Source organism: Sphaeramia orbicularis, chromosome 9 (assembly GCF_902148855.1).
Source record: "Sphaeramia orbicularis chromosome 9, fSphaOr1.1, whole genome shotgun sequence".
In the NCBI taxonomy this organism is placed as follows: domain Eukaryota; kingdom Metazoa; phylum Chordata; class Actinopteri; order Kurtiformes; family Apogonidae; genus Sphaeramia; species Sphaeramia orbicularis.
Genome location: NC_043965.1, coordinates 31223959 through 31246794, shown reverse-complemented (window position 1 = coordinate 31246794; position 22836 = coordinate 31223959). Strand labels below are relative to the sequence as shown.

Sequence of the window (22836 nt, the reverse complement as noted above, 5' to 3'; positions counted from 1 at the left end):
TTTGTTTGGTGCTGAAGTGACATACTGTGAGATATGTTGAACACACAGAGATGTCCTTGTTTTGAACTGACCCTGTTGACTTCTTTTCTGCCTCTTGCAGCTGCTGGCTGGTGTGGCGCCCCAGTCTGGGGGCTTTTTTTGTCCCTGCTAGCCTAGTCGTGTTTGTGACCTGGATCTATTTCCTGTGCACTGTGTTTCGCCTGAGGCACCGTGTAGCCAAAGAATGCACAGGAACCACCCTGTCCTCTCCTGTGACTGAGAGCCAGCCTGCACTAGCTGGTAGTACCAGCCTCCTCTCCACAGACTCAGTGGTGGGCCCTATAAGCCCTGTTGTGGTTCCAGAGGATCAGTACTCACTGAAGACACAGTTCTTGGTGCTAGTGGCCACACACTTCCTGTTTGTGGTGCTGTGGTGCTGCGGAGCAATGGCAGTGTGGTTGACAGGGCACACAAGCTTATTGTTCAGCTGTCTCTATGGGATAACTGCCACACTTCTGGGTGCTTTACTGATGGTGCACCACTGCTTTCGACGTTTGGATGTGTTGGCCTCATGGCAAGCATGTTGTCCAGGGTCTCAGCGCCCACATCCCATCTCTACGTACACACACACCTGCACAACAGGGAGTGGAGTGCAGACCTCTGAGCAGGGATCTCAGCTGTTCATCAATTGCCATCCACCTGGTGACTCCCACAACTCTTCATCAGCCAGGTCATCATCCACACCAAGTGGCATCAGCAGTGTGGCCCCCAGCCCCTGCAAGCTCACCAACCTGTTGCAGGTTGCACAAGACAATTCAAATAACACTGCACGTGGTCCAGCAGGCAACAACACCAGCACCAGTACTGACAACATCACCAAGCCCACGAACAATATCATGCCTCCCATTAACTCTGCAGCTCCCGTGCATCCCCAAAGAAGAAAGGTTAGTAGCAGAACTAAACAAGGGAACAGCCAGTATCACCACCGTGGTGAGGGCAGAGGTCACTACCGTCTCAAAGCACTAAGGACTGCTGGAGGTGGTGGCAGCCTCGGAGCTTTAGGGCCCACAGGTTTGGATCACCTCAGTTCTTCACATGCAGTTTACAAACAGGCCACAAGTGAAAATGGCAGCATCCACCACAGTCTCTCCGAGAGCCAGGCTAGCCCGCTAACTAACGGGAAGCGGGTTGGAGAATCAGTGGCCACTAGTCCCTCAGAAGGAAGTGATGGGGGCAGCAGCGGGAGCCGCAAACCATTTCCCTTGCTTCCCTCTATGGCCAGCAGAGCAAACATGCACAATGCCCAGAGACGATGCGCCAGCAGAGACAATTTGAAACTGGCAGCTGCTGCAGAGAGGGACAATAAGCGCTGCTCTTACCCTTTAAACAGTGTCACCACCACTGTGCCAGGGGCTGCAGCTGCAAACGGCACACTCAAAAACTCTGTGCTAGATCTGGAACAGGACATGAGTGGCACAGACCAATCCCACAGCTCTGCTGGAATGAAAAGTGGTTTGTGGAAGAGTGAAACTACAGTGTAACCTATACTCACTTGTGATCCTCTATGCATGACCATAACAGACTTTTAAAAGATTGGGTTATGTTTAAATGGTCTTTTGATTATAATAATTATATAATTTAAGATAGAAAATCATGAAGGCATCCAGGACCATAAACTGGTACTTTGGCCTTTGTAGCATTGTAAAAGTTTGCTGTGAAATGGTTCCAATTAAACGGCAGGTTTTTTTTTTTATTGTCATTTTACAAAGAAAGATACTCATTTATTTTCTTCATTTTACAAAAATGTGCAAGATATTGCTGAAATTGGCATATGATGTTGATTTTGGACTTTGTATGGAAGCTTTATTGTTTTACTTGTGATTTTTCAGTGCATATCAACTATAGCATGAAATGGAATGCAAAATAGTCCATTTCCAAAAATCCAGCTAAATGCATTTAATCTGTGGACAACCTTTCACCCTTATGTTTGCTGTCATTGTTTGGTTGTGCTCATGTATGCAGTTGTATGTTTAGTGTATGTTTGAGTGTATGTACTATATGTGCATGCATTTTGTTTGTGTGTGTTTGTATGTATGCACATAGAGTGACTGCATGTTTGTCGATGTACAGAATCTCTGGGTGAATTAAAAAAGCTATGCCAGACTTTTCAATATATGATAAAATGTTATTTTATGTATTATTTAATCAGAGCTCCTCATTTCTGATAAAAATCAGAAGGAATACAGACCCCATACCTGAAATCAATTTCACTTCCAACAGAGGACATGTTCTACATTACATGCAAAAATGATTGCCCCCTCCTGGATACTTGTCACTCTTTGACAGTAAATTTTGCAGATCAGGGAAGTGTCATCTTTTACAGCGAATGATTTATCTAATCCAGACATAGCCAGAAAAAGTAGTATTGGTGATGTTTCTCTTTTCACTGTGAGACACATTTTAGCTGAAACATGTTATTTGAATAAACAACAAAAAAAAAAACTTAGTGAAGTTGTAATTCAGGAAATTACATTAATATTAACAGGAACTGTGAGCTGGAGCATTTTAATATTGCCAGCTACTTCTGAATAGGTATTGTTGTGTATATGTTACATACAACAATGGCACTATTACATAAGGTGAGCACAGAGACAGCATTTGCTCAGAACACAACGAAATTACCCTCAAGAAGAAATAAAACTTGGACATTTTCACAGATAGTCTCCAATGAGGTGAATCATTAAGATTCTCTTAAAATCCTCGACACACTAGTAAACAGAAAGTTGAAATGTTTGCCTTATGTTTAATATGTACAGGCCCTTCATACAGCTGGTGTACTGTGAGTGTACTGTTATCTGAACACACATTCTTTCATGGCTTAGATACACAGATCTAATCTTCACTTTCCCTCTACATCAGTACTACATCAGTACTTCTGTTAATAATTTGACAAGCTGTGTAAGGGAGGAAAAAACAAACTGAAATATAATGATGTACAGACTATAGATATTGTTTCACTTATAATTTTTTTTTTTTTCCAGATGTATGCCAAATAACCTGTTGTAAGTTACTGAACAATGCAGTAGATGACAATCTCTTTTACAATCATGCAAATGTCTAATTATGTCTATGAGATGAACAATATGTCCCAGCTTTCTTTATCTGCTGAGACATTCAATAAGCATATTAATATAAATAGCAAACTTATAAATACCCATGCAAATGTGGTGATGTGAAATCATTTGGTTGTCAGGTCAGTCCATAATCAACTATTTATTAAAACTAAACATAGTCTCACAGTTAATAGTTTTAGATATCATTAGAATACATATATTATTATTATTATTATTATTATTATTATTATTATTATTATTATTATTATTATTATTATTATTTGGCACCAAATGACATCTGAATTTCCCTTTGGGGATGTGTAAAGTTAATCTCATTTCATCATTATATACCAGAAAATAAATAAATATCTAAAAGTAAATTTTGCTCCTTGGTGACATGTAGACCAAATGTGATAATTTGACAGGGCTAGTAGTAGAAAAGGACAACACCATTTATCCGAGAACACTCTACAGATAATATTTTATAAGAAATGTTGTATATATTGCTCTTCCCATTATTTCTTTTGTTATGATAATCTGGATATCGCGTATACATTAGGAGATGAAATTCATCCTTAAACTCAGAACAGTTTTCTCTTTTGATTTACTGTCTCGTTTATGGCGTGTCTTGGGATAAACTGATCCCCAATCAGCTCAAGAGCTGGTTAACGGTCCGCGATGTCTCAACACCCGCCTTCTTTCCCGTCCAATCACTGACGGATATTTATGACTGATAGAAATTCTATCCAATCAGACGGTACAATGTAGAGTATGGGTGTAAACTTTCAACATCAGGGAAGTGGACTGTGTAACTTAGCAGAGGCAAAGCTGTTTTTATGAAAGCTTCCTGAGGGAATTAGACACTACACAGGGATGTCTGTACTGCGCCGCGTTAGCTTGTGTGGGCGTTAAGTTAAGACAAGTGTTAAGACAACTCAAGTGTTATTAGGGGCTTAAACGCAGGGTTAGGAAGAGGAGGGAGAAGTATTACGACATCAACCTGAGCTTCCTGAACTGAAGTCAAGCTAGGTAACTTAAACCTATAGCACCAAAGGACGCCGAAGGTTAACAACCAAGCCGGGGAAAGGTTAATTAACAGCCAGCTACTTCAGGAGACGATTCGGATTAACTTTTGTTGAACCTTAACAGACTTTGACGATGTCGTTGGCTGACCAAAGCCAGCAATGGTTTCCAACGAGTGTTCAGGTAACGGTTCACCAGGCTCGAAACTTGCGCGTCAAAGGCAAAAATGGCACCAACGACGCCTATGCCATCATCCAGGTGGCCAAAGACAAGTTTTCTACGTCTGTGGCCGAGAAATGTATCGATCCGGTTTGGAAAGAAGAGGCGACGTTTGACCTCCCGCTTTTCCACCCAGGAAACGCTGAACGCTGCACCCTGTACATCATAGTAATGCACCGAGCTCAAGTGGGGCTCGACAAGTTCTTGGGACAAGCTGTGATAAATCTAGTGGATGTTAATGACAACAAGTCTCGAAAAAAGACAGAGTAAGTGTCATAGGCTGTGTGGGCCGAATCTAATCTCATTCAATATTGTTACACTGCTTGTGTCAAACCTACCAAATCTTCACTTAATGTTGTCATTTACTATTTTCTTCATCAGTGGATTCGTTGCATAGTCTATAATGTGAGGAAATAGTGGAAAAAAGTATTGATGAGTGCATCTGAAATCTCAAGATGATGTCCTCAAATACATGGTTCGGTCTATAACCCAAAGATGTTCTCATACTTTCTTATAGAGGGGTAAAAGAACTAACAACTACCCAGAATTTTGAGACAGGAACTAAAGAATTTGTTGTTGCTGTGTTGAAGCTGGATTTATGGCTTATTGGGAGTTATAAGCCTTACACAGTGGTGGCATTCAGAAGCATTTATTTTCTTGTAACACTGCAGCATCACAACACGAAGAATGAAAGAAAAAAAAAGCCTCTAAAGCACATATTGCAGCATACCAACACTGTATCGGTCCACTTCCTCTATACTAAGGCCACTGAGTGGACTTTATGCTTTAGTGATGAAGATGCCATTGCCATACAACAGTTATAGTTTAACTTTATTTATCTCGAGAGCAAAATTCAGTATCCAAATATGTAACTATCCTATGGTTGTGAATGGAGCAGCTTAAGTATATCTATGATAAATTTGATCCCTCCTACATAATAAAATTGACTTTTTAAACTGAGTATGCTGTAGTAAATAAATAGGAGCGATAGTATTGACAGTAGTTGCTGCATCTTTTCATGGTGGAATAGTTTTCTTTATATGGCTTTCTTTCAAAGTGCTGCAGTGACTTTACAGCAGTGGGTTGAGTTATCAGTAGAACAGAAACTTGATATGGAGGAAAACAGGCCTGGTTTATTCTAATCTCAGCATTTTCTGCAATCTACTATCTCTCCTTAGAACAAACACTGAACTCTTGACTCTGTGTTTTCATGAGTTGGTGTGAATCCAGCTCTGTCACACCTGCAGCTTGGTGGTGATGACGGGTAGCTGGAAATCATTTTCCCTCTGCACATTCCTCAGGGCTATTTAGTAGCTTAAAATATGTCTGCTCACGCCTAGATACGTTAAATGAGTCAGTATAACAACCGTGTTCTGACGTTGCATGGGTGTAACGTCAAAATAAAGCATTGGTATTGTCTTACAATTTACACCCTGTTATATAAGAAGCTTTTAAAAATAAATGATGGTTTAATATAGACTTGTCCTTTCTCAGTTTGGCCTCTAATTTAGAAACTGAGTTCTGTATGACTTATCTGTAGTCACTCACTCAAGGGCAGCTTTAAAGTGATGCAAGTATGACCTCATTCACTTGGTTATAGGGCTGATATCATAAATGTTATCTTGTGTTTTCTTTTTAGATTCTTTTACACTCACATAGCAAAGTTCATTTCCTGACCTTTCCCATCCATGTCTGCACTTCTTAGCCTACTTCTTACTCCCTTCGGGCCCAATGCAGGATAGGTATTGGATGTTACTCATTTTGCTTCGAAGCGACTGGTGTAGGATTACTGTCCTGCTTCCCAGTCATTCCATTATGCAGTGTGACATTCAGGACTTTGTTTTCCTGTTGAAAAGGAGCTCTATCGCTGCCTTGGAAACAATGGAGTGAAACGTGTTTAATATGATCTGAAACTATTGAGGGGCCACCTCTTTTTCTGGGTCAATACAGAATAATTTTCTGTCACCAATTTTCTGATATTATAAGCCTAAATATTTGAACTTTAAAGGATATGCTTTATATCTTAGAATTAGGTGTAATATTTTAGAAAATGTTATTGTCTTTGCTAAATAACAGTATGATCAAGTTAGTGCTATTTTTTTATTGCTAAAAACAGACATCTTAAAGATTATTCTGCAGACAGGAGAAATTCAGAGATCAAACACTGAGGGCATTTTGGAAAGTGAAAACTGTAATTCATTATTCAGTTATAAAGATAGTTTGAATATCTTTGTGGCAATCACCTTATAAACTAATTACTGTAGTCTGATTATATTTTAAGAATTTAAGATTATGTCCTATTATAGCAATGAATCAACTTCACTCACTTATAGGCAGTCACTGAATCAGAAAAATTGCTGAATTTAATACATTTTTAAACAAAAAATAGCAGAGGCGCTATTAATAAATTTATTCTTAACATAGGCCTATTAACTTAACATGTTTTGTACACTTAATTTATTCAAAACTTCAACTTAATAAATATCCCTTAAGTGGCTTTAACACTTATTATTAAACATTTTGGAGATGCAAGTCAATATTTTACTGCTTTGACATAGTGTTTGTTGAATCTATTCAGTTGTCAGCTCGCACAATAAACACATCCTCATGTTAATCATTAGTCAATGCCAAAGAAGTGGCTTCAGTTGTTAACAAAGTGAACCTGTCCAGCAGGACTGGTGAGAGCATTCATTAGGGGCACGGCGCAAATTTTCTCTGCAAACAATACAGAACATGAACTTGAACCTGCTAATAACCATAACAATGCACTGTTCCTTTATTATCAACTAAGGTGTAGTTTCTTGAACAGTGCAGCACAGTGAGATCTGTCTGCTCTAGTATACTTGTTTACCTTGGCATGCTCCACTCAGGGTGGGAGATGAAGAATGTTTGTTTTAGGCTTAGTTTAACTTTCATTACATCACAGCGCCTCCCTACATGTTTGAAAGGTTTTCAGGAATTTTGGTTCACTCCCATGCATGTTTCCTGACTGTTATCCCCAGAAGAGGCTGTCTAAATGTCTCAAACGTGACACTAAAATAAATGCCTCAGGCGCAAACTAAATGAGCTGCAGATAACGTCAGTCAGCGAGAGATATGATCATTCTTCTTTGGTTAGGTAGACGCTTAATATGATGGATGCACAATGATCAAATAATGACTGTACTTTTCATGAAACAGTAAGAGGGCTACACAGTGGAACAAAATGGATCAAAAGGGGAAATGCTAACTATAATAGACACTTCTGCTGCTGTATTAGAACATCTCTTAATAGAAAGGCTTTAATTATAGCAGCTCAAATGGTCAGTATGTAATGGCTTTAATTGCTTGTTCTGATGTGGTTTTAGAGAGGGCTCTCCAGAAAGCTCCTACCTTTCCCCTTACACAATAAGTGCTGATCCTGTACAACGGAGCGGACATGAGGCAGGAGCCTAAACAAAGCTGTAATTGTCATGCTTTATTTGTGGTTGGCATGGTACTCTCAACAGGAACTGGAACAAACTGTTCACACCTATCAGGCTCATATCTGCAAGTACAGAGCAGTCAGACATGGCCTCTAGGACTCAGGTCTGCTAGGGAGGCATCTGTGAGTTTTGTTTTCAGACTCACAGTTATTACGTTACCGTCCCATCTCAAATGAAACAACGTTGTTATGTCTGTTTGACAGTTATGTAAGACGAACTGTAAATAAATCATAACCATAACATAGTTTGATGCTTGTGTTAGCTATATGAACACTAAGACACACAGCATGAAAATCACTTTAATATTGACTCAGACTTTTGCAGATTGAGAGCTCTGTATTTTATTGAAAAATATTTTTTAATTGTGTTTTGTTCCCCTGTATTTATGATCAATGTTTTTATTCTGCTTTTTTTCTTTCTTTTTTATTCTTCTGGTCTTAATGTGTTAATTTTTGTATTTTTGGGAAGCACATTTTAGGTGTATTAGGAAAAATACTATCTAAATATATTACTTAGTTCACTATAAACCTTTTAATGAATTAACTGTTAAATCATAAATAATATAATAATATTGTAAAATGCTTTTTTTTAAAGAGTCTTCTTACTAAATTCTTATATTTAAGAAACTACAAGGCCTAATTACTTAAATGTTTTATATGTTTTTTGATCATTATTTTTGATATAATAATTACATTTTCTATAGAAAAAAGTACTTGATTGATAATGAATTTAGTAATTTGATATTCTTTAATTTGCTACTGGAATATTTTTTCTCTTTTTCTGTTCAAGTAAACTTGCTTCACATAGTGTTTATTTCAATGTCAGGTCTTTCATCATGAACATCTTACTGATTCCTCCTGTCATTTACAGTTGGTTCAAGCTTGTGGACAAAACTGGAAAGGAAGACAAGGACCGAGGTGAGGTGTTGCTGAACATCCAGTTCATGAGAAACAACATGTCAGCTAGCATGTTTGACCTTTCCATGCAAGACAAACCACGGTCCCGCATCTCTAAACTGAAGGACAAAGTCCGTGGGAAGAAAAAAGATGGCTTCTCCGACTCAGCGTCAGCTATCGTTCCCTCTGTCAGCCAGGTCCTGACTGATAGTGAGGGAGAAGCTGATTCAGTCTCGCTCAATCAGTCTACAGGAGACAAAAAGAAATCCAAGCTCAAAACCCTCTTTGCACCCAAATCAAACCTGCAGCGGAACATCTCTCAGTCCATGTCTACCCTGGGGACGCTCCCTGAGAAGAACTCATCTCTTAGTGGCAGCCGTTCATCTGGCCTCAATGTAGAATCTCCGGAGGGTAAGTTTTTCCAGCAATAGCCTGTTTAATCAGATAGGGACTATTGGTATTTACAGGACCTGGCTTTAACAGTAGGCTATTTCTAATACTTAAGCGAATTACTCTGAGAGAAAATTGAACTGAGAATTCACCTAGATTTTTTAAGGTTCATTTTTGTCTTCAGCTCTAGATTTCCTTGTTTATTACTCTGTGATTATAGGTCAGTGACTCATATCTATGTATTTATTACTTTGACATTTAAATGTTCAGTTCAACAGTCACACAGTTTCTCATAATGTCAATATTTGCTGATTTTCTTTACTTTGTTAAAGAAAATTAAACAGCTATGTACTTTACCTCACTCCAAACTGTTGTTACAGCGTCTATCTTTAGTGCATTAGTCTGTTGAGGCTGCCTGTCTGCGTTTCCTCTGTTGTTTTGTGCAAGTTAGGTAATGGTGTTTTGCATGTAAACAATGACGTTATACTTCTCCGTTTCCCCTCCCACAGTTAAAAAGAAATTCAAATTCCTGGGTCACAAGCGAACAGGGAGCTCTGACAGCAAAGTGTCTCAGGGACCTTTCTCCCTCCTGGGTCGCTCCAAGCAAAGCGCCAGCGATCAGAATAACCTTTGCATCAATGGCAGCCACGTCTACACAGAGGAAGCAGAGACCAAGAGTGGGTCCACACTCAGCCTGAACAGCTCAGGACAGGGCTCTGTGGAGGATGTCCGTAAACAATCCTCTGACGCCTCTGTAGACACTTTCAAAAGTGTACCTGTTTCTGCCTTCATCCGTGAGTCTACAGACAGGGCCACACTGGAGCAACAGCACCATCAAGAGGAGGAGGAGAGAAGGCAGGCAGAAGAAAGGCGCATAGCAGAGGCCAAGAGGCTCGAGGAAGAGGGGAGACGCCGGGCAGAGGCCAAGAGACTGCAGGAGGAAGAGGAGAAACGCAAGGCAGAGGCCAAGAGACTCCAGGAGGAAGAGGAGAAACACAAGGCAGAGGCCAAAAGACTGCAAGAGGAAGAGGAGAGACGCAAGGTAGAAGCCAAGAGACTGCAAGAGGAAGAGGCACGCAAGTACAGGGAGGAACAGGAGAGGAGGAAACGCTTCCTTGAGGATGAAGCAAGAAGGAAGAAGCAGAGGGAGGAGGAAGAGGAGAGGAAAAGGCAAGAGGAAGAACGCAGGATTCTGGAGGCAGCCGAGGAGGACAGACTGGAAGAGGAGCGAAGACAAGAGGAAGTGCAGAAAGCTGAGGAGCAGAAACGACAGGAAGAAGCCTCCATGAGTGACCGGCTGTCATCTCTGTTTGGGATGATCAGAAAGAAGGATGAGAAAAAGGACGAGGTGCAGCCACAAATGAAAGAAGAGCTGCCTACACCTGCCCCTCATCATCCAACAGATCTTGATCCAAAAGTTACCCAAAAATCCACCAACCCATTTGAAGACAGTCCCCCCAGTTCTGACCCTCCACCTCGCAGTAATGAAAGCCCTGCTGACCATCAACAACCCAGCCGCCCTCCGATTACATCTGCCATGGTCTTCCTCAACCGTACTGCAAAAGTGTCTGCAGTGAAACCAAGGTAGGCCTTTGTCTTAATTCATCTGTGTTTAATATAAGCAAAAAGTTAACTTTGCAGTGTCAATCAGGACCGTCATTCAATGCAAAGCAAAAATAATTATGTTGAGTATTTTCTTCATTGTTATTAGGTAGCCTTTAGGCACATATTAAAGAGTATAAGTAGTTACTGCACATGTGCGATATTTTGTTTTATTTCACAAACTCTAAATGGGATTCTTTTGTAGGAAGTCTAGAACTGAGAAGTACCTGTTTTCAGCAGTCTTTGCTTGCCCTGCGTGCGTCTACAATGAATTCTGTATCTTTCTTCCTTGGTTTTCTGTACATCTTGTGACGGTCTTGAATTACTGAATCCTTGACTGGCTTCCAGTGGCTGATGGGCCAGTCTGACCAGTTCTGCGTTTATGTTGACGAGAATCTGGGCGTGTCTTTTGTTTGGGATGATCTTGTAGAGCTGGTTGTAGACTGAAGTTTAGATCATAAGGAGTGACAAGGCCACTTTGTGTGCGGACATGTTAGGTGCTTGGTTTTTGTTATAAAATCTCTTCATTTTTGTTTTTAGTTGTGGACTATTTGGATCACGGTGGTAAGGGGTTTATACTCAAGACATTTTGCTTGTAATTGTGAGATTGATAGTATAATAGTCATGTATTTAAGTGTATGTGTGTATTTGTTCTTCAGATGTAGCTAAGCCAAAGTTAAGATTGTTTTGGATCACTACTTTTGGAAGAAATTAGTTTGTTTTTGTTCTATTTTAAAAGATTGAAGTTTTAACATTTTCTAAAATGTCGTGAAAAGAGTAAACTGTCTCATAAAGTGGAAAACTGTTGTAGTGTGACCTGAAGATAAGTGTTTAATTTTTGACTGGCTGTACACTGGTGGAAGTTGGATTTGGGTGATTTGATGGTCACACTGACCTTCGGGCCTTTGTTTTCACTCCTTGGCAGATTGTCTCAAACTCTGGAGTCTGAATCCACTGACAGTCAAACCCTCAGTCAGCCGTGTCCTTCCCCAGCTGCCTCTGAATCTACCCTGTCAAGTATCCCATCTGAGTCCCCTGAAAATTTCCACAGTCTTCATTCTTCTCTGGCTCCACAAAACATAAGACAAAGCCCCGCTGATTCTTTTCACAGCAGCACAGAGAATCCTCCATCTGTGGGATCTTCACCCACCATGGCAGATAAGAAGAGGAGAGCCCCTTTGCCTCCTTCGTACCCTGTTAATGGGGTCCAGAGTGGAGGAAGGGAGATCAAGAATCCGGCATACGTTGAGGCAGATGCACTGCAGCAAGGATCAAAAATCTCTATACCACTTCCTGATTATGAAACGTTATTTCCACAGAAGAGACATGGAGTACAAGGACAAACACGATGGGACCATATAATAGCTGAGGTCAATCAAAAACACAGGGACAGTCCACCTCAACATTTGGGTAAAGAGATGAATGTGGATGGCCCTGAGGAGGAAGAACCTACTCTTACATCTTCACTTCCCCAGGAGACTTCTGCTATGCGACATTCTCAAACGCCTCAGGAGCCCAAACTTGTAACCTCGAAGAAAGCAGCAGCTCCAGCTCCTCCAAAACCAGTGGCCTCTCCAAACCTTAGATCAGTAGCAGATGCCACTCATAGACAAAGTCAGAAAACTGCTCTTACTCCTCCATCTCACATGAGCCCTAATCCACCTGCAGTCCAGGGATCTGATAGGACTGGACAGGGTTTCTCTGCAGTACCCAGGGATGGAACAAGGAAAGTGTTGCGGCCATCACCTGCAGCAGTACAAGTTCTCACACCAAAAAACCAAATGGATGTGGAAACTTCACCACCAGATGACCAAACAGACACACAAACCAAGACAGAAGCACCCACTGCCAGACCCAGACAAAGGGTTAATAGTAAAGAGCCTGTCCAGCAAAATGATTCTTCTGTGACTCCAGCTGTTTCTGAGAGAAACATGAATAAGATCCCCACATTTACTAGTTCTAGTGTGAAGAACAGGGACAAACAGGGAGCAGACAGCTTTGCTGAGTTTGATCCATTTCCCAGCACTGAGCTTCTGTCTAATGACCCATGGACTCAACCAAAGCAAAACCAGGATGTAGAGAACCTTTTTACTGGCAGAACACAGAAGGAGCAGAAACCTGAAGATCTGGGAATGACCCCAGATGATCTTGATAACATTTTTAGTTCAGAAAAATCTGATCCCTTTTTGGTTGTAAATGGCAATGATTCATTCAAAGACAGTCACTATCGGAAAAAAGATGAGGATTGGAAGCAAGTCAGCCCTGCTTTCCAAACACAGAATCAAAGCCTGCCTGCAAGAGATGGACAGATTAAGTCTGTGGCAGCTCAGCATGAAGCTGATAGGAAACCACAAAGCAGTTTTTATGGAGGAGAGGATCCATTTGGAGCTGATCCTTTTACTGTACCCTCGTCTTCTTTCATGTCCCCCTCTTTCACCTCCTCAGAGCCCCTCCAGGTAATAATGGAGGAACCAGCATCTCAGGCAGGAGGTTTTCCTGGGGGAAGGAATCTTTTGCGAGCTGAGGTTCAGCCTGTCAGTGCTCAGAATAGCAACAGCGGTGGGCTAGCATTAACCTCACGCAGGTGAGATTGAACAGGCTTGTTTACAACGTTTGCATTTGTCGACTCATGCTGCTGTCATGTGGGCAAGCAAATGAGGTGTTGGGATTTCCCTTGGGTGTGGCTGTTCTGAAATCAGTCTGGGAAATTTCCTCATTTTGAGTTTAATGGTGGATATTGCATTTGGCTCATAACAGAGTGATTTTGAAGGCTTAAAGTACCAGATTAGCCTTAATGTTCTTTCTTTCCTGCTAACACAAATTTTAATTATGGATTTCTTCTGATAATTGCTTTTGTTAGTAACATTAAGCTTTGTTAACTACTCAAAAGCTTTACAATAACATAAACCATTTCTTTCCAGGCCTCATCCTGTGAAGCCCATGAGCTCAATTGAAAGCCAGCATCCCATAATCGTTCCTGCTCTGAAAGAGATAAAGGTCCGTGACAACACACCAGGGAAGATGAAGGTATTCCTTATTCTTTATTTGGATCCCCATTAGCTGCTGTTAATGTAAAAGCTACACTTCTAGGTTTCCACTCCCCACACAGGAAAAGATAGCATATAAAACATTACATATAAGGCAAGGAAAAAATCTCAAAAAGACAATTACTTTGTGGTTATTCAGGTTAATTAATTAACTTTGGGGTTATTGTAAATGTGCTTCTGTGGTAGTCTTTCTTTACTTCATCTTTCAGTGATCATAATTAGTAATAGCAGACAGTCTTTGTCAGGTTTTGCTTTTTTGGTCAATGCCTGTATGAAAATTATAACAGCAACTACATCAATAATTATGGGATTGAAATACATTAAGTTTGAGTAAAATTCCCAAAGTCACAATGTCTCCAAAACTCTCTCATGGCAGATTTTGACTAAAGGTGTAGTGAAATGTGAAATATTAACCTGTATCTTATGTAAGATGTGTATACTGTTTCCCCTCAGGTGTCTGAATCCATGGAAAGTGGACCTTACACTCAGCTGACACAAGAAGAGCTGATCACACTAGTGGTGAAGCAGCAAGCCGACCTGTCACGGAAAGACGCAAAGATCGTTGAGCTGGAGGAGTATATAGACAACCTGCTGGTCCGTGTCATAGAGGAGAATCCCAGTATCCTGCAGGCCCTCAATGCGGCCAAACCAGTGTAAGATGAGTGTTTGTCATTGTATCCTGAGAGAGGTGATCTCTGTGACGGTTTAAGAGCATATGCACTTTTTCAGTTTCAGTGTAGTCAAAGTCTTTTGAGAATGCTGGTAAATCGTCTCTTAAGTCTTCATTTTTTGGTGCAAACTTATAACAAGCAAATAAAAATCTTTATAATTAAAGGAAAGTGTATCAGTTTTGACACTAAGGTACATTTTTTAAAATCCTTGTTACACTATAATATATCCACCACCTTGATTTATATGCATACTTGATAGGGCTTAGCCTTATTTAATATACTAAAGATGCAAAACAAACTGTTTTCTGAACTATGGTCTTTTTACTTAATACACTGGGCTTTGTATCACTTACTGCTGTCATGATCATAAACTTCGTATCACCCTTACAATATTGCAACATCTTGAGCTAAGAATGTACTACTTCCTTAAAAGTTACCTTTCGTAAGAAATGTCTTTGCAATAGATTGTTGATTTTACTTGCACACAATATTCCAGTGGATCATGACTGTATTAGTGATCCCAGCACATCACCAGCTTCCTTCCCTGAGGTCTTATTTTTTATCTGCTTTATTAATCCTTTTCCAGTATGTGGTTATAAATCAAATCAGTCTTCATTTCTTACTCACCACAGTTGAATGTCTGCTTGTCTTAAAACACTGTATTTTATGCTTATTTTTGTATCCAGGATATATTTAGGAAATGGCAATCAAGGCAAACTCCTCCTGAATTATTTTCAATCAAAGGGTAATTATAATAATTCAGTTTATTCATTGGTTGTCGTGTAACCTGTTCACAAACTGATGTAAGATATTATGCAAGAAATATATATACACATAATGTAATTATTGTATAATAGTCGGAGATTTTGATCACTGTGATTTCTGCTTTTATTTATATGAAGATGATGAGATAATCAGTACTTAATGATCAGAACAACAGCAATAGACTTGATTGTCGCCAGCCTTGTCTTTGTATTTGAGAAACACTGATGAATGATCCCTGCATCCTTGCCTTTACATTATATGATGCCTTGGCAGAAATTAGAGCAATATTAATCCTTAGAATGTATAGATCTGTGCCTTTTTCAACCTTTCCTGTGACTTTTATGTCTGATTTGCTGGACAGTTTTTGGCTACCTCTCCTGTTTTCTGGAGTGAGAGCTTAAAAATGTACTGTGTGTTTGTCTGACATAGAAACAATGAAGTGTTGCTGAGCAAAAATATGTTTGTATTTGAAATAAAGACACTAATTATTTCACCATTCTTTATCTTGTATGTCTTTCTATATAGTTAAATTATGAATCCATGGCAACTTGGAGAAAATGTAATGTTTACAACGGGATGCGAATACAAAAAATTATGAAGGATAAGCTAATATGGTGAAAATTGAAAATGGTTTTGAGGTTGAATTCTAATATTAGAAAATGACTGATACATGTGGCCTTTCCAGTGTGGAAGAAGAGCCTGTTAATGTTTTCATATCATGGACAAATTATTCTTTAGACATAAATGGCACTGTTGTCCAAACAAATTGAGTCATAGCATTTCACAGATATTTTTTTAAATTAATTTTTATTTATTTACTTACATCAACAGCGCATTTATACAGTGTCCATATGCGTCATCTTGCTGCCAAACTAGTACAAGTGCACCAAAGCAGTCCTGAACACATGGCATGTTTTTCTTTCTTCCTCAATATAAAACAGCCTTTTCCTTTAAAAGCCTAATTGTTAAGCTTTCAACAAGAGTGAATGGGTTTAGGGATGAATCAGATGAGATCATGGCTAATTTGGGAGTTTTCATGAGAACAAAATGTAGAATTTGTGGAAATCACTGGAGTCCATTTTCTAAAGAGGAGAAGTAGTTATATAATTTACAAAATGCAGGCATTCCCAATTGCTTACATTTATTCTACAAAGCTGAAAGGCAGTAAATGTAAGAATGACGCAGGATGGTTAAAGGGATACATTTTACATTGACTTCTTATGTGTTTTAGTCAAAGCCGAGCATGAACAGTCCATGAATGAAACAAGTGGTGTACAATAGATCCACTGTCCACACAAGTAAACAGCAGAATGAGGAAACGCTGAGCTTTTACACCACACTGGCTGTGGCACAATTATTGGCGGAAATCCCGATGCGTCGGCGACAGGTGAACATTTTACGCAACTCTGCACGGAAACGATCATGTAACCATGCGTAAAGGAAAGGGTTACAGCAGGAGGAGCTCATTGCGCACAGGTGACACAGCAGCTGTATGAGCAGGAAATAGCGCTTATCGATCAGGCCGATGTCAATGTCCCGCAGGACGTTGAACACACTGATGGGCATCCAGCAGACCCCAAAGGCCGCCACCACCAGGCTGACCAGGCGGAAGGTCTTGCGTTTACGCATGCGCTGCGCCTCAGCCTGGCTTTGTGTGTGATGGCCAGGTACAACACAGTTCCGCAGCTTCACTGAAATGCACAGATAAGAGATGCAGAGCGCAGACAGAGGCAGCACGTATGTGATGAACAGGGTGCCGTAGGCGTAGGCCAGCCGCTCCTTCTCCTGACCCATCCAGAACTCCTCACAGATGGTGAAGCCCTCATTCTTAAACTCCACATGGTATGTATGAGCCACTGCCGGGGCCACCAGGCCGCAGGACAGCAGCCAGATCCCGGACAGAAGGTAGGTGCAGGCCAATACTGAGATCCGCTTTTTGAGTGGATGAACTGTGGCGTAGTATCTGTGAAGAAGCAGAAAAAATGCTCACAGTTCTTCTTCTTTGTGACATTAGATTAAATCGGTGGATCTCAGTTTTATTCTTTGCAGACACGATGACCCCCCTCAACTAGTGATGTGACGTTCATGAACGAATCGAATACTTTGATCACTGTTGTGTTTTGTGCAATTTTTTCCGTATGTTTACACACATTTATTGTTCTTGTTCTGAGGGAAATGCACTACAGTTGTTAAGGTATTTAAGTAATTGCAATGATAAATGGCTTTTGTGTTTTGTGCATTTTTTCTGTATGTTTATCAACATACTGTTCTTGTTCTGACAATTGCACTATAGTTCAGGTATTTAAGTAATTGCAGTGATTAATCACTGTTGTGTTTTGTGCAATTTTTTCCATATGTTTACACACATTTATTGTTCTTGTTTTGAGGAGACTAAAATGTTATTTCATAAGAGAATGTTTTATTTTCTTCTTCATTTTTAGGCTACAGACTACTCCACATAATGTACCATGATGTTTTTGGTCCAATTCCAGCGTTTGTCTAATGTCACCTCTCATGTCATGGATTTAGCCCACACATTTGAACTAACTATTCTTTTTTTAAGATAATATTTACTGCCGTGCCAATTAAACACCTTTAAAATGTAATGTCAATCATCACATGTAGCTTATTTAGTCATTAAAACATTGGTGTTTCAAAATAATGCAAAAAACATAAAAGAGCCAGTCTTTTGAACAGCTCTTTTCAGTGAACGGCTCCTGTTTGAATGGCTCCCTTCAGAGAGCCAAAAGTCCCATCACTACCCTCAACCCCTATAAAATTGTAACAGTTCTTCAAGTCGGATTTTTATTGAAAGAAACATCAGTATAATTATTCTTTTTGCTTTTCTTTGAATAATTTGTTGTGCAAATGAAAAACAGCTTCAATTTTTGCCTGAACATTACAAACTCAACTTGAGCACTCCCAGAGACAATCCTTTTCCAAATAAAAATATGAAATGTGCCATTATCTAGTAAACTGTAGAACAACAAACATTTTTTTTTTTTGACTAAACAAAGACAAATATATTTAAACAGTATCAGTGGCTGCAATGAGCCTGGTTTACATAGCACATATTCTCAGAACAATGAAGTGCAAACTGTGCAAGAACAGAAAACACCTGCTACATTTTCTGACTTGAAGAAGAAAATACACAACACCTAGGAGCAATCTTTCACACACACCCCTCCCCCATGAAACACCATGAGCCATGTTTTTTTGCATTCTTGTTTTTCTAACCGTTGTCACTTATCAAGCTTAATATTGAACTATTGTGATATAAACATGTTTGCTGTTTGTGACTCTAAGAATAATCACAGCTGGTCAAAGGCACAAGTGCATTAACATAGTCTTAGCTCCCCTGTGGCCCCCATAGTGCCCACAACAGCCCTTGAAATACAAGAGAATCATATCAGAATCTCATGAAAGCAACATAATGTGAGCGGTCTGGGTCAGCACTGCTGCTTCAGTACACGGCCTCTGTCAGAACTTAATTCACAGTCCAGATAATAATGTTACGGTCTACTCCACAGCGTTAGTCTGAAATGCATGTGTAAATAATACACTGAGGCTTAACTGTTAAAATTGCATGTTAATATTTTTCTTGAGAAATTTTTGGTTGTTCATGTTATTCACATTTTCTTTTAAAATAGTTTGTTGATGTAATTATTTTCATGATGTACTTTTACTTTTGCCACTCTAAAGTGTAGAGAGTTTGTTTGGAGTCGACATTATTTATTGCCTGGTCCACTTGGGATCATTCTGGGCTGAATGTGGCCCCTGAATAAAATGGTTTAGACACTTCTGCTTTAGAGCACGTTTCCATCTGCTGAGAGTGTTTGTGAAGATGCTGATTCCCTTTTCCAGAAGGACTTGGCTTTGGCCCACTGTGCCAAACTACTCTGAACTGGTTGGCTCACCTTGTTCTGGATATGCTTTACTGCCCAGCCAACAGTCCTGATCTAAACCCCATGGAGAATCTATTTGGTTTTGTCAAGAGTAAGATGAGAGACTCCATAGCCAACAGTACAGATGAGCAGAAGGCCACGATCAAAACATTCTGGACTTCCGTAACACATCAACAGAGCCACAGGCTGATCACAAACGCATTAACTACATAAATGAATATATTAGTACTATCAAACGATTACAATTTAATCACAGGGTTGCTGTGGATGAATTTCCATTAATCACAATTAAATGCCATTCATTTTTAATCTACATTAATTATGTTTCATTTTGCATGAGCAAACTGACTCAAGAAAGAAGGGAATATATATATGTACTTATATATATATATATATGCACTTAATGTGTTGTCACTAGTTGGGTGAGGTGTTAGCTGAAATGCTAGCAGAATCCTCAACTAACATATGCTTCGCATTAATGAGGTATTTTAAGATGGAAGTGCCTCAGTGAAAAGAAAACTCCTTCCTGCAGAGTGTGCATATTACTTTATGTTGGTCAGCTGTTCCGTCTTGTTTTTTTGTCCTCATATTTCCATCCATCCATCCGTCTTCCATCTTTATGGGTTAGTTCTGCTGCCTGTCACTACCAGATCAACTCCCCATTTGTACATGCACGACGGTAACTCTACATGGACAAACTGCCCCAAATGCATTGACAGAGATGTTTGGAGTCATTCTGCGCTGCAGATGGGTTAATTGTGTCAAATTTTTTTATCAGATTAATCAAGATGATGGATTAATCTGCATTAACATGTTAATTTTGACACAGCCGTAAAATATATATTTCAGAAAAACTACATTTCTGCACCATAAATCACTTTTTATTAACTTAAGAAATATTATAATATTTTGAGATACCGAATTTTGGACATTCAAGAGCTGTAAGCTGTAGTCATCAAAATTATTTCTTAAGGAATTTATTTGTAACAAATCTAAAATTTATGGAAAGTCTCAATGTTGGAATTAAGTTATGGGGGGAAAAGCACACCCTGCATTTGAACTTTTCCATGAAATATTAAATTTTTCTGTAAGTTTTTGAGTTATGCCTTCATATTTTGAAGGGATAGAGTTGTGCCTACCAGTACTGTGTCACCTTGTCCACATATTCCCTCTGATAGTGAAGACTTTAGAGAGCAATGCATATACTCATGTTGCATCTAATAAATATTCATGATTTGTGTTTGCTGGATAGTGCACATAGTGTAGCCACATTTACTCATGCCAACTTCTTTTGTAATTTGTTCTGCGGCCACAAAAGAGAAGGGACTTTAGGGCCTTTTAATTATTAATAAACTCACAAGTCTGAAAGCATGTAGTCTTTCCACTGTAGAAAATAATGTCATGATGTCATGTTAAGTGTTTAAGAGCAGGATACCCTAGCATCTGTCAGGTTGTCAGCAGGAGTATACATTTACCTTACCTTAGGTCTTAAAATGATAGGCCGTTTAGGGGTAATTGTAAATTGCCAGTTTACATGTAATATAAACTGTTGGAGCAGTGTTATGGGCAGCAGAGTATGCAGACACTCTGCAATGACTGATGTGTCCCAATGAAAGTCTATGAAATCACAATCTGTAACCTTGCAGAAATATTGTTATATAAGAGGACACAGCCCTCAAGGACTGACAGTCAACATGACTAGCGGTGCTCAGGTGGAGGATGGCCCTGAGAGAGTTCTGTTCAGGAGCTCTTAAAGGCCCTGAGAATAATAATAAGTATAAAATATATGGACAATCTAACTCTTATTTCTCATCACGTTTCCAGAAACTGGAATGGGAATGAGAATAAATAGTGAATTTCAACATCCACTTACGGAAAGGTTTTTTTTTTTTTTTTTTTTTTTTTTGCATTTCCAGCAAATCCAACATTATAAACCTGTTAAGTGTACAACTATTCTATCACAGAAAAAGAGCATCTCTGTCCTTGCCTCTGGGGTGTTAAAAAGATGCATAGCTGTATTTCCTGTTTTCAGTTATTCTATGAGGTGATATTCATATTGTGGGAATTAAGTAGAATAATGATAAATAAAAGCTATATCAAGCTACAAAAAGTGAAAAAAAAAAGATAAATTAAGCTCTCCTGAAAGCTGTTTTTCTATATTTAAAACACTGATTGTTATTTATTATTCTATCAGCTAATGTATTTAGCAATATTTGCAGAACTGGAAAAACTTCAATGCAAGGACTAAACATTAAAAAGTCAAAAATTTTTCAGTAACAATAATGGAAAATGGCAGTACTGCTGATTTAAAAAAAAAAAAAAAAAAAAAAAAAAGAAGAGAAAAAGATTATTTATGCAAAACTGAGTGGTAACTAAAAAATAATCTTCAGTTTAACCAAGGTCATTTTATTCTGATAGATAAAACACAAAAGCTTAAATCCCATTGAGGGTATATTATGGTCTCAAAAACTGTCCTTAACCTTTTTTGTCCTTCTTCCAGACAGCTTTACACAAGAGAACACCTAAGAATGGCTCTCATCTCTTCAGAGCTGTCACACAAGTAAAACTGTCTAGTGGTGTATGTCTAAGACAAGTGTGTTTGTAAAAATACATCCTTTGAGAAAGCAAAAGAGTACAGTTGTTTTCGTAAATATAACAGGATAACAGACTTTCTCTGCTTTAACAATGTTAACATCATGATCATCAACTCCGTAAATATGTATCCCACAGTGCAGTTTAAGGGTTTATGTGGTAAAATGAAGCCCACGCTGCAGTCCTGAAAACCTGAATTATGTAGCGTTATTTTCAAAACTGACATGAAATCTACCACACTTCGTATCTGCCGCTGCAATTTTGTGCCATTTTGTCAGAGCTTTGTTGTTCAGGATTATTTCCACATTGAAGAAGAACATAGATCATTATGTGAAAGAGTGTTGTCATAAATGTCTCTAAATAATACATTCTTCCTTTACCAATCTGATGACGCATTTTGAGATATTTCTGTGACAAGCTAAGTGCAAATGTAATAAGCCAGTGGGTGTATTTATAGTGTTTTTTTTCTTCAGGCTAACACACACTTACCTGTCCACACCGATTGCAGTGAGAGTGAAGACTGACACATACACTGTTACTGGCTGGATAAGATACACTAGGTAACACATGAAGCGGCCAAACACCCAGCCGTTTGGGTTGAAGGCGTAGGCCAGAGTGAAAGGAACACATGTAGCGCACATCAGCATGTCAGAAAAGGCCAGATTTCCAATGAAGAAGTTGGTGACATTGTGCATCTTGCGGGTTCTGCAGATGACATATAGAAGCAGGTAGTTGCCAAAGATGCCCACCAGAGCCACAAGAGTGTAGCAGGGGATGATGAGCAGCTTGAAGGATTGCAGCAGCTCCACCCCCACAAACTGGGGGCTGCGTTTGGATGAGCCATTCTGCAGGGCCACCTCAAAGACCTTCCCTGTGTTGTTCTCATTCCCATCATGCATCACATATAGAGGGGTGAGCTCTGTGGCCCAGCCGCTGCCTGCGCCCTCCATCCCAAAAGACTGCTGTCAACCTGGAGAGGTAAAATTCATGAATTCATTCAGACTTTAGATTTTTTCCAAGCATGCACTGAGGGGCTCAGAAAGAGAAACACACACAGTATAATCCAGAAAAGGGACAAATTAGCATAAAATGTCATTGAAATACAAAACAAACAAATCAACTAAAGCAAGAACAAACAGATGTACAACATAAAGTCCCTGAGGATAAAAAT

The 22836-nt window shown here is 39.4% G+C and overlaps 3 protein-coding genes across 4 annotated transcripts in view; 2 read left to right on the top strand and 1 right to left on the bottom strand.

The window, feature by feature from the left end:
- Positions 1–2150, top strand: part of adgra2 (adhesion G protein-coupled receptor A2) — a 44130-nt gene extending 41980 nt beyond the window's left edge. The window contains exon 19 of the mRNA XM_030144030.1: positions 101–2150. Coding sequence (XP_029999890.1) covers positions 101–1520 — 1420 coding nt within the window. The 3' untranslated portion in view covers positions 1521–2150. The remainder of the gene's footprint in view (positions 1–100) is intronic.
- A 1736-nt stretch (positions 2151–3886) lies between these two features.
- Positions 3887–15668, top strand: rab11fip1a (RAB11 family interacting protein 1 (class I) a). 2 transcript variants are annotated; one of them, XM_030143580.1, is made up of 7 exons: positions 3887–4600; positions 8668–9104; positions 9593–10083; positions 10126–10667; positions 11611–13269; positions 13607–13712; positions 14186–15668. In XM_030143580.1, the coding sequence occupies exons 1-7, from the start codon at positions 4251–4253 to the stop codon at positions 14387–14389; spliced, it is 3789 nt and encodes a 1262-aa protein (XP_029999440.1). In that variant the 5' UTR covers positions 3887–4250; the 3' UTR covers positions 14390–15668. The 2 variants fall into 2 exon arrangements, with proteins under 2 accessions (XP_029999440.1, XP_029999439.1); XM_030143579.1 differs by having other exon boundaries at positions 9593–10667.
- Positions 15669–16441: 773 nt separating this feature from the next.
- Positions 16442–22615, bottom strand: prlhr2a (prolactin releasing hormone receptor 2a). The gene is made up of 2 exons (XM_030144009.1): positions 22155–22615; positions 16442–17131 (listed from the first exon to the last, which is right to left on the bottom strand). The coding sequence occupies exons 1-2, from the start codon at positions 22613–22615 to the stop codon at positions 16498–16500; spliced, it is 1095 nt and encodes a 364-aa protein (XP_029999869.1). The 3' UTR covers positions 16442–16497.
- Between the last annotated feature and the right edge of the window lie 221 nt (positions 22616–22836).